This window comes from Tasmannia lanceolata, unplaced genomic scaffold (genome assembly GCF_043159265.1).
Source record: "Tasmannia lanceolata isolate RefF3 unplaced genomic scaffold, GAP_Taslan_0.1 ptg000018l, whole genome shotgun sequence".
NCBI classification, from domain to species: domain Eukaryota; kingdom Viridiplantae; phylum Streptophyta; class Magnoliopsida; order Canellales; family Winteraceae; genus Tasmannia; species Tasmannia lanceolata.
The window spans coordinates 12,876,668-12,888,977 of NW_027518695.1; the positions used below are offsets into that span (position 1 = coordinate 12,876,668).

The 12,310-nt window shown below is 37.9% G+C and overlaps 1 protein-coding gene across 1 annotated transcript; it reads right to left on the reverse strand.

The window, feature by feature from the left end:
* Positions 1-7,679: 7,679 nt before the first annotated feature.
* Positions 7,680-12,103, reverse strand: LOC143850812 (GTP binding Elongation factor Tu family protein). The gene is made up of 3 exons (XM_077360077.1): positions 11,948-12,103; positions 10,451-10,940; positions 7,680-8,916 (listed from the first exon to the last, which is right to left on the reverse strand). The coding sequence occupies exons 2-3, from the start codon at positions 10,910-10,912 to the stop codon at positions 8,035-8,037; spliced, it is 1,344 nt and encodes a 447-aa protein (XP_077216192.1). The 5' UTR covers positions 10,913-10,940; positions 11,948-12,103; the 3' UTR covers positions 7,680-8,034.
* Positions 12,104-12,310: the final 207 nt, after the last annotated feature.

The window sequence follows — 12,310 nt, forward strand, 5'->3', positions numbered from 1 at the left end:
AACATTTTGGCCTTGTTCCCCTCTTGGTTCTCATGAATGTTCTAGAGAATTACTCGTTAAATTCTCATAGGAAGCGGCCTTACCTCCACATTCACTTAGGTCAGTCATCAAGTATGCACTGCAAGTAACATACCACTCAATACAGGTTATGATCTGATTAAGAGTCTATAACTCATCATCTCTCATTTGCAGTGAACACTATCTTTCATCATTTTGCATCTAGGAGTAGGGGGTGATAGTGTTAACAAACCATCCGGTGACTTGTTAGTACCCATTGAACCAAATTACAGGGATCTCCTTTCACATTGGTTGGGTGTCCATCACTAATGATTCATGCCACGAGCTTTAACCACATTCCTTGCGATGTCTCATAAACCACCTTGTTTATCTGTGGTTTTGTCAGAGGATCTGCCAGATTCCTCTCCGACCTTACAAAGTCGAGTGCTATTGTTCCCTCACTCAAGTATTGCTTTACCAAATTATGCCTCAGGCGTATATGCCTTCTTTTGCCATTATAGGTCTTACTTTTAGCCTTGGCTAAAGCAGCTTGACTATCACAGTGTAAAGACACTGAGGGAACCGGCCTTGGCCATAAAGGCACATCTGCCATAAAATTCCTGAGCCATTCGGCTTCAGCTCCTGCTAGGGCTAAGGCTATAAATTCTGCTTTCATAGTGGAACTTGTACTACAAGTTTGTTTAACCGATTTTTAAGAAATCGCACCACCACCAAGGGTGAATACATATCTACTGGTAGACACTGAATCTCTTGAATCAGAGATCCAATTCGCATCACTATAACCTTCTAAGACAGCAGGAAACCCCCTAAAATGCAGTCCAAAATTTATTGTACCTTTTAAGTACCTCAACAACCTAGTCAAAGCCCGCCAGTGTTCATGTCCTGGTCTATGTGTGTGTTGACTGAGTTTTCCAACTGCTAGTGCAATGTCAGGTCTAGTACAGTTCATTAAATATGACAGTGAACCTATAATACTTGAGTATTCCTTTTGGGATACCAACTCACCTTTGTTTTTCTTTAGGTGTACCTGACAATCTAAAGGTGTCTTTGCAGGTGAACTATCATATTGTCCAAATTTCCTTAGAATGCTCTTTACATAATGAGACAGACAATATTATTTCATTTTCTTTTCTGATGATCTTCATCCCTAAGATTACATCAGCTTCACCCATATCTTTGGTTTCAAAATTTGACATTAAAAATCTCTTAGTAGATTTTACTATGTCCAAATTAGTACCAATAATTAGTATATCATCTACATATACACAAAGTATTACACCTTTATCCCCATTAAACTTACTATAAACACATTTGTCGGATTCATTTATCTTATACCCATTTGTAATTAAGACACTATCAAATTTGTCATTCCACTGTTTAGGTGCTTGTTTCAAACCATACAGTGACTTAATTAGTTTACAAACTTTGTTTTCATGACCAGACACAATGAATCCTTCAGGTTGTTTAATGTAAATTTCTTCTTCTAAATCCATTTAAGAAAGCTGTTTTTAAATCCATTTGATGTATTACCAATTTATGAATAGAAGCTATAACTAATAATATCTTAATGGTGGACAACCTAGCAACAAGAGAATAGGTATCAAAATAATCTATCTCCTTTTTCTGTCTAAAGCCTTTAGCTACTAGTCTTGCTTTAAACTTGTCAATTGTCCCATCAGGTCTTAGCTTCTTTTTAAATATCCACTTGCTATCTAGTGCTTTTGTTCCAGGTGGAAGGTCCACTAGTTCCCAAGTGTGATTTTCTATTATGGAATATAATTCACTTTTAATAGCTTATTTCCAAAATACAGCATCTGGAGATGTTACAGCTTCAGAGTAAGTTACAGGATCTTTATCTATTAGATAGGTGAACATCCCATCTCCTAGATTTGTTTCTTTTCTTTGTCTTTTACTTCTTCTGAGTTCTTGAAACTCAGAATCCAATTCCTTTTCAGTTTCAGGTTGATTTCTTGAATCATTACTAGGTTCTTTAGGAATTTCTTTCTTCATAGGGAAGTGATGTTCAAATAACTCAACATCCCTAGATTCAATTATAGTGTTATATTCAAGGATATTTTCAACTGATTTCAAAACTAGAAATCTATAGGCTGTACTATTTTGAGCATATCCTATGAATACACAATCACATATTTTAGGTCCTAGTTTTCTTTTCTTAGGTTCTGGTATTCCAACCTTAGCCAAACAACCCCAAACTTTCAAATGAGATAAACTAGGCATTTTGTTATGCCATAGATCATATGGTATTTGACCATTTTTCTTTGGAGGTATCCTGTTATATATATAACAAGCTGAAAGAAGTGCTTCCCCCCACAAGTTCAAGGGTAAACCAGAACTTATCAACATAGCATTAAACATATCCTTTAATGTTCTGTTCATTCGTTCTGCTATACCATTTGATTCAGGTTGGTACGGGGCTGTGGTTTCATGGATAATACCATTATCATCACAGAACTTAGTTATAGAGTATTCTGTACCTCTATCTGTTCTAAGTCTTTTAATTCTTCTATCTAACTCTTCTATCTAACTGATTTTCCACTTCGTTTTTATATTTGATAAAGGCTTGTTCAGCCTCATCTTTAGTTCTAGAAAGATATACTTTAGTGTATCTAGAGTAATCATCCATAAAGGTCACATAGTACCTTTTACCTCCTCTAGATTCAAGATTTCTAAAATCAGCTAGATCACTATGAATTAACTCTAATAAGTCAGATTTTCTTTCAACACTAAAGTGAGGTTTCTTTGTGAATTTTGCTTCAACACATATTTCACATTTTTCTTTACTAGGTTCAATTTTTTCATTTATTAAACCTAAATTACAAAGTCTTTTAATGTAAGGTGCACTTCTATGTCCTAATCTACCATGCCAAATATCAAAGGACTCAACAATGTAAGCAGAAGAAGATGATACTTTTTCATTCAGGATTTCAAGTACATTAAGAACAAATAAACCATTTGCATTGTAGCCCTTCCCTACAAACACATTATTTTTGCTAATGATTGCCTTGTCTGCTTCAAAAGTGAGCTTTAGTCCATTCTTGTTCAAGAGCGCACCAGACACCAAGTTACGCCGTATATCAGGCACATGCAGCACCTCCTGAAGTGCAAGTACTTTCCCTGAAGTTAACTTCAGCAAGACCTTGCCCTTACCAACGACTTTTGAGGTCTGTGAGTTCCCCATGAAAACTTGATCCCCTTCCTTAACTAAGGTGTAGTTGTAGAAGGAGTTTCGGTTTCCACAAATGTGCTTGGTAGCACCAGTATCCAGAACCCACTCCTTTGGATTTTCCACCAGATTTACCTCAGTCACAACCGCTGCAATCACATCTGCCTCGGTTAAATTAACCTTGACACTGGACGAACCAGTCTTTCGGTGTCGGCAGTCCTGCTTGTAGTGTCCGGGTTTTCCACATTCAAAACAGACTCCTTTCTTTTTGGGTCCAAATTTCTTAAAGTTCTTTTCCTTCTTCGGTTTCAGATTCTTAGACCCATCATTCTTAGTCTCAACAATGTTTGCCTTAGAGGTATACTCTTTGGCATTTTGTTGCTTATCTTTTAGTTTGTTTTTCTCTTCGATTTTAATCCGAACAACTACTTGGTCTAAGGTCCATTCTTTTGTCTTGTGTTTCATTCCGATTTTAAAATCTTTCCAAGACAAATGCAGTTTCTCAATAAGAGAACCAGCCACGAATGTGTCAGGTAACTTCATACCTTAGCCAATTCTCCAATTAGGAACTGATACTCATCTATTTGAGCAGATATAGGTTTCCCATCTTCCATAGCAAAGTCTAAAAAATTCCCTATCACATATTTCCTATTTCCAGCATCCTCTAAATCATATTTAGTTACCAATGCATTCCAAAGATCAGCAGCATGTTCAAATGAATAGTATACGTTATAAAGGTCATTTGACAAATCATTCAAGAGATGGTTCTTGCAAATATAATCAGCATTATTCCAGTTTTCAAAATCAGCAGAATCTTCAGATGGTTTTGATTGTGTAAGAACAAAAGCGGCACCAATTTGTTGTAGAGCAAACAAGATCTGTTGTTTCCATCTTTTATAGTTCAATCCAGTAAGGCGTTCGATCTTGAAAAAATCTGGAATGGTGTTGAGAATTCTATTCACAACAGAGGTGCGAACAACCGTTGGATTGGAATTCTCAACAGAGATGGTATCAACAGAAGTTGGGTTCGGATTATCAGAAGCCATATGATCAGATTTGAAGGATACGATTCTTAAGATTGTTGGAAAAATTAGATGTTGTCCAGTAGGGTCTGATATATGGCTTGATTGAATCCAGAAATTAGAAATGTAAATAAATCAGTACTTAGCTTTTGTAGAAAACGTTTCTGTAAAACAGATCGAGAAAAAGAAGGCTGAGTCATGCCACTGGTCACTCTCCTTAAGAATCGTATTCGCCCCCTACCGGTGCAAACCGGGATCCGCGAACCGATGCTCCAAGATAAAACAGCCAAAGTTGGCTCCAGTTCACTCGCTGACTGGTCCACCCAGAATCACCGTAGAACTGTGCTCAGATCAGAACGGAGGAAAGGAAGAAGACAAGCAGAAACTTTGATGTTTTTTTTCTGTAAAAACTATATTCTCCAATGGTGCTGTTCTCTTCTTTTTATAGATGAGAATATGACTGTTGGAGGATAATTAATCACCATTAAAAGACCAAAACGTTTCTCTTTTAATCACCGTTAAAAGACAAAAAACGTTTCTCTCTTAATCACCATTAAAAGACAAAAAACGTTTCTCTTTTAATCACCATTAAAAGACAAAAAAAAACGTTTCTCTCTTAATCACCATTAAAAGACAAAAAACGTTTCTCTTTTAATCACCATTAAAAGACAAAAATGTTTCTCTCTTAATTACCATTAAAAGACAAAAATGTTTCTCTTTTAATCACCATTAAAAAACAAAAACGTTTCTCTTAATTACCATTAAAAGATATAAACGTTTCTCTCTTAATTACAATTAAAAGACAAAAACGGTTTTGATTTTGAAAACACACCACAAGCACACTCACCAAGGTCTTGGGTTCAAGTCCCCACATATGCAAAAGTCTTTTGCTTTAAAACAAGAGAGGGAAACATAATTTGAATCTTCCCTCCAAATTTTTTTTAAACAAAAAGAAAAAGCATCTTTGACTTTTCAAATCTTTTTATTATTTTGTTTAAAAATTCTAACAAATATTCATAAGATTTTAGAAAAATATAGCAATATTTTCATTTTTATCATTTACCACGAAAATATCATGATATTTTTATTTTAAATTTTTCTTAAATTATATATTTTAAAATAATAAATAGGGCAATGATTTTTTTTGCTCCCGGGAGGATAATGAGCCCCGCGTTTAATGTGATTTGACATCAAAAAGCGTTAGTCTGCCCACAATTCATGTTAAAGGTGGGGCGCATTATCCTGGGGTGGGCGAAAAAATCATCTCACAATAAATATTATGATTGTACAAACTAAAAAAAAAAAAAAAAAAAATGTACACTGAGATTTTCCCTCACCGAGATTGGATGCCAAAAATAGTCTGGTTGTAATTTCTTAGGTGTGTTTGTCTGCACAAAATACAAAATAGTTTTGGGGTTTTGCTTTGTTTTGGGGTTTTGCTTTGCATTTGGGTGCCACGTTAGCAAACAAAATCTCATGTTTTGTTGCAAAGGTTGCAATCGAAATCCCTGGAGACTACCAAACAAGTTTTATAGGTAATTATTTTCTGTCTGGTGATATGGCGTCCATGTCCCCTTGTACTTTCCATGCTAAATTTCTCAAAAAAAAGGTGAAATTTGGCTTGGAGAATGAGGCTCTCTCTCTCTCTCTCTCTCTCTCTCTCTCTCTCTCTCTCTCTCTCTCTCTCTCCTTTTCTATATTGGTAATGACACTCCCTCCCACTAGCCTACGAGGTCAGCAACCAAACACTACTTATCACTATTCCACAAGGTAAATCAAATATTTATCCCCTCCCTATTGAATACTTATACTACTAATCTACGAGGTAACAACTACCTGCAGCCGAGGAAATTCTTGTGGACTCTCCTCCTATGGAGTTGTATCAGCCAGTCATCATGATCAAATTAATTAAATTTAATTGTGATATATTTGATACACAGTCAGAATATATAAATAATTAAAAATTATACTGTTTTAGATAATAGTGTTCCTGCGCAGCTGCTCAGATAGCTTATCTGAGCTGCTTCAAAAACTCATGTGGCCCACATTTTTTGGGTTATCCAAAGCATTCATTTGAAAGGCCCTTCCATGGATAGGGTGTACCAAAAAACAGCCTTATAGGAACATCCTAACCCAATCAAAAGTAGAAAGAAAAATGAACAGACAGTGACCATATTTTCCCTCCACAAATGGCAGGGTTAGGATGATCCTAAAGAGCTCAATTTTTACACACCCAATCCATAAAAGGGCCTTCCAAATGAATATGATGCAGACGCCATAAGTTCATGAAAAATATGATGCGGACGCCATAAGTTCCAGCTGAGGGTATTGGGGTATCCGCTATCTAGTGTATTTATAACTACTTTTACACTAGAAGAGTGGCCTAGAAAAGGGTGCTAATGTATCATTTCCCTTAAAAATAAACCCAATGGGTTTTTTCCAGTTACGTAAGATGGGGTTGAACCTCCGACTCAAGGTTGAGGAACAAGATGGCTTATGTTTCTAGGGAGAGCTTTGCTCTCGCTGATGATCGACTGTTTCTTCGATTCTAGCATCAGTAATATAGGTAGAAAGTAAATGGGTGGGAAGTGGTATCATATTTTATTTTCTAAATTATTAAATCTCCTTTTTTCCCTTTTTAGTAAATAGACGTGAGAAAGGGTCCATGGTATAATTTAGATATATTTAATAATTAAAGTCTAATAAATAGTAGAGAAAAGTGTTCAGCTCAAGTAGCTTATCTTACCTGAGCAGCTGCTTCAAAAACTCATGTGGCCCCATATTTTTGAAGTGATCCAAAGCATTCATTTGGAAGGCCCTTTCATGGATAGGGTGTGTATAACAAATGAGCCATTTAGGATCATCCTAATCCTAACCCTGCCATTTGTGAGGGAAAATATGGTGAAAAAGACAATTATCAATGAAACTGCTTCGATAAGATGAGATGTTCTCTCAATCTGAAGACAGAACTGCAGGCCACAAATTGATGGCTTGACCAATTTGCAAGATTCATTCAAATGTGATGAGTGATGACTGTTTGCATATTATCAACTAGAAGGCTTACATAAACCCCCCGGTGGTTTGCTATCATTTGCTATCAATCGAAGAACATCCCAATCAGGTTCCTGATAATATGTTTGATCCCTGCACAGTCTGGATTCAAATATTCTATCGGTAATTGATAACAGCAGCCCCTTGTCGCTATTGTAGCATTTTCCTAACGAAAAGAACAGATGATGTTCTCTTCTGAATGCTATTCAGATTCCATTGAAGTAAAAGACTTTACCATCCAATGCCATCTTTAGAAAGAAAAACTGGAGAAGAGATTTTACCTGAGAGAAGGATGGATTAGAATCCACGTAGTGAAAGCTTGTCTCTCTTCTTGCTGTGGAAAAGAAAAGCATCCCTTGGGAAGCAAAAGGGTGCAAAATGAAATGCATAGCAGAAACTATATATAACACATTTAAATCCAACATGTAATAAATAAAACCTCAATGTGAAATTAAACATCATTACCAAGTAAACAGAGTTTCTGCACCTCAAAACTCAAACTGAAAAACATACAAATAAAGAAGAATTGTCCAAACTAAAATATAGATTTGAAAAAAAGGCACATTTTCACCATTAAACAAAACTCACCTCCACATACCAGAACTCGCCCACCGGCATTGGCCATCGTCTGTCGAGCACCCAAATCTGCGTCCGATGGCTGAGCACCATCACAGAGACCATAGCCCGAAAACTACAACAAAACCAACGACCAATACTAACAAAGAACTCTGGTACTGTGAAGCTCCTCAACTCCATGTCTCACTTCTTCTTGGCTGCAGACTTGGTGACCTTAGCACCAGAGGGATCCTTCTTCTCAACACTCTTGATAACTCCAACAGCAACAGTCTGGCGCATGTCCCTAACAGCAAATCGTCCCAGTGGGGGGTATTCGGAGAAGGTCTCCACCACCATGGGCTTGGTGGGAATCATCTTCACGAAACCCGCATCACCATTCTTCAAAAACTTGGGCTCCTTCTCAAGCTCCTTGCCAGATCGCCTGTCAATCTTGGTGAGGATCTCGGCGAACTTAACCGCAATGTGGCAGGTGTGACAGTCAAGGACTGGGGCATATCCGTTGCCGATTTGGCCAGGGTGGTTCATGATAATGACCTGAGATGTGAAGTTAGCAGCCTCCTTGGCGGGATCATCCTTTGAGTTGGAGGCAACATACCCACGCTTGAGATCCTTAACAGCAACATTCTTTACGTTGAATCCCACATTGTCACCGGGCAAAGCCTCTAAAAGGGCCTCGTGGTGCATCTCCACGGACTTAACTTCAGTGGTCAATCCAGAGGGGGCGAAGGTTACAACCATGCCGGGTTTGATCACACCAGTCTCAACACGTCCAACGGGGACAGTTCCAATGCCGCCGATCTTGTACACATCCTGAAGGGGGAGTCGCAGTGGCTTGTCTGAGGGCCTTTTAGGCTCCGAGATCAAGTCAAGAGCTTCAAGGAGGGTTGGGCCCTTGTACCACTCCAGGTTGGTGGACCTCTCAATCATGTTGTCACCTTCAAAACCAGAGATGGGGACGAAGGGGATTTTCTCAGGGTTGTAACCCACCTTCTTCAGGTAGGAAGCGACTTCCTTGATAATTTCATCGTACCTTGCCTTGGAGTACTTTGGGGTGGTGGCATCCATCTGCCAAGACAGAATGGCAAGTGACACAAAAGTAATCAGGAAAAAGAAAACCAAAGACAGACAAATAGACTCAAAAATAAAATTATAGAACAAGTTTAATAGATAAAATGATAAAATTTGAGGGCAGATAATCCACCCACCCGGAGAAACAATTCATTTTATAAAATCAGTCATTTAGTCTCCCCAACCCCTTTTTTCCCAAAACCCCAATTCGGTGCTGTGGTTTGGAGCATTAGAGGACTGATGTTCCCCCGAGAGAGAGAGAGAGAGAGAGAGAGAGAGAGAGAGAGAGAGAGAGAGTTCTTATGCCCGCAATAAATGTAAGACCAATGAGATGCCCCATGTTATACATTCAAAATGCACGCCTTGTACTGTGAGTCCCCAAGGATGGCATGGGGATGGTATAACAGAATCTACAATGAGACTTCACTGGTTGTGAGACCACTTAAGCAATTCTAATTAACATATACACACACAACCCACTAAAAGTGAGTAACTTTATTGACAGGACAGGGACAATAAAAACAAACTTCAGCAAATTAACACATCTGGTACATAATAATTAAGTTATTTTCCAAATTCCACACCTAAAAGATGGGCCATTAAATTATAAAGTTAATAGATAACACTACCACAAAAAAGAATGCCAAGAAATCTTTAGCAAATTGAAAAATCTGGGTGGGTCCAGATTAAATCAGCACCATCAAACAAGTTGTGAAACAAAGGCAGAATCAGCTAAAGGGCAGAGGCAGCTGAAAGGGAGGATCGGCTGTGAAGGGTGCCAAACTTATGACAATAGATTTCTAGATCTCATAAGCATTCGATCCTCCCTTGCAATACAAGCAAAGTTCTTCATGTACTATATAAAATGAGATCAAAATTAGAGAGCGGGGGGTCCCATCTCAAAGACCAAACTTAATCTAAATGATAAGAGGCAAAAAAAAACATTGAAAAAGATGACCAAAATAATTGGAACACTTACGGGCAGTTTGGATATGCGGATATTTGAATCTAGGTTTTTAGTTTGAAAACAGTGTAAAAGTCAACTCAACTCAACAAAGCCTTTGTCCCAAACTAGTTGGGGGTCAGCTAAAACAGTGTAAAAGTCATGATTTCTAAAACCTGGTTTTCTTACTTAAAATCCAAGAAACGCTGCCAGGAAAGCATGCAGCAGCTTGATCATGAACCATCTTTTACACTGTTTTCAAACTAAAAAACTGGATTCAAAAATCCGCGTATCCAAACGGTCCCTAAACATAAAGGATATAGCCTTAGATTAGCAGCCTATAATAGCAAAATTGTGTGTGGTACAGTGTAAAATACGGTTCATGATCAACTAAAGATGTGCAATTAAAGATGTGCAATTTATATATTAGAGATTCCACTACTAGGAAAAACAACTAAGATGTGCAAGAACAACACGAGAACTAAGTAAGAAACAAATGGGTTAACATCAAAACTGATAAGAGAAAGCAAGGATCACAGTAGTAAACTTGGCCAAAGAAACGAGTAATATAGAGAAACTAAACATTACCTTGTTGCAGCAGCAAATCATCTGCTTGACACCAAGGGTGAAAGCAAGCAAGGCATGCTCACGGGTCTGACCATCCTTTGAGATACCAGCTTCAAACCCACCAGTGGTGGAATCAATGATAAGGACGGCACAGTCGGCCTGAGAAGTTCCCGTAATCATGTTCTTGATGAAATCACGATGGCCAGGAGCATCAATAACAGTGCAGTAATACTTTGTTGTCTCAAATTTCCAGAGAGCAATATCAATTGTGATACCACGCTCACGTTCAGCCTTTAGCTTATCCAAAACCCAAGCGTACTTGAATGACCGTTTGTTCATTTCAGCAGCCTCCTTCTCAAACCTCTCAATCACACGCTTGTCGATACCACCAAGCTTGTAAATAAGATGCCCGGTGGTGGTTGACTTGCCGGAGTCGACATGGCCAATGACCACAATGTTGATATGGAACTTTTCCTTACCCATGGCTGAAAATTAAACTAGATAGCAAAATCTGCAGGAAGACAGATAATTAAATTAGAATTCTTATATAAAAAAATCACACTGATTCAGGTAGTGACGCAAGTTTCAAGGCATGTTCAGCAGCCATGAAAAATAATTCCATAGAATTGGTGGGGCCAATCGTACAAGATGGGTAGACAGAGAAATAAAATAAGACCCTAGAAAACAAGGGAAAAAAACAAGTTGAAATAGCGTATTTTATTTCACAGTTTTTAGGGATTTTTCATGCTCTCTACATTTACCGGCCTGCCAAATATTTCCACCTCACTCCTCAGCTCCTTCTCTCACAATTGGGCAGACAATTATATCATGGAATAATTTTTCATGGTTGCAAAACATCCCCTCAATCGTCTACAGAACAACGATTCAGATCCGGTATGATGGAATCCTTACTTTCTTATTAACCATGCATCTAACGACCATCAATAGAATAATTCAAATCCATGGTCATATATGTATTTTTTTTACCATGGACAATCCATGGTAGCTCCTATCAGATGGATGTGTGGATCATCAGATCTTACAGATTTATGGACAGTACTAATGTGAAGTCGAAAAGGGTCCATCGAGAACTACAAACGATCTTATCTATGAGCTTAGGCAGAGACAAAAAATAAACAGGAAATTCAGTGAGAACCACTTAGCTATGCAACAATAGTGATCTATAATCAAAACTAGAACCCTACGTTCATCAAAAACCTAGAAAATAGTATAGAGAAAAGATCATTTCCGAAAAAACTGATAGATCTACATAAGAACCACAAGAACGGAAATCCAGGTAAAAAGTTCCAGATCTGATGCAAATATCAAAAATCGTAAATTAAAACAATATTAAGCCACATCAACAACAAATTTCAGGCTAGGGTTTCAATAGAAAATCATTATACAAATTTCCATTGAAGCATCTAAGTAATAGTAGAAGTAACGTGCTCGGAATAAACGAAGAACAAAGAGGAAAAATTAAACTAAAAACCCCAGAAGAAGAGAGAGAGATCTGACCTTGGGTTGCAGAAAACCCTAGAAGGAGATCGCTCTCAGATGGAGAGCGGAGCAAATGAAATTGCGAAGAGGATTGTAAAAAGAGGACGCCTCTAGCTTTATAGGCCCAATTCTGCATTTCCAATTAGGGTTTCTCTCTCCACCGTTAGATTTTAGATCCAATGGTGGGAATCAAACACTGCCGTCCAGCCGTCTATGTTTATTATACGGTGAGGATTTCTCAAAGGCGGATTTAGCGGTCGAGATTAAGTCAGTGACATTGAAAATATCTAGAATGACGTATTTGACTCTTTTATACTATGAAACCCTAGAATGATAAATTAGGGTTTCTGTCTTTGCCATGTTGAATGCTGACCGTTCGAT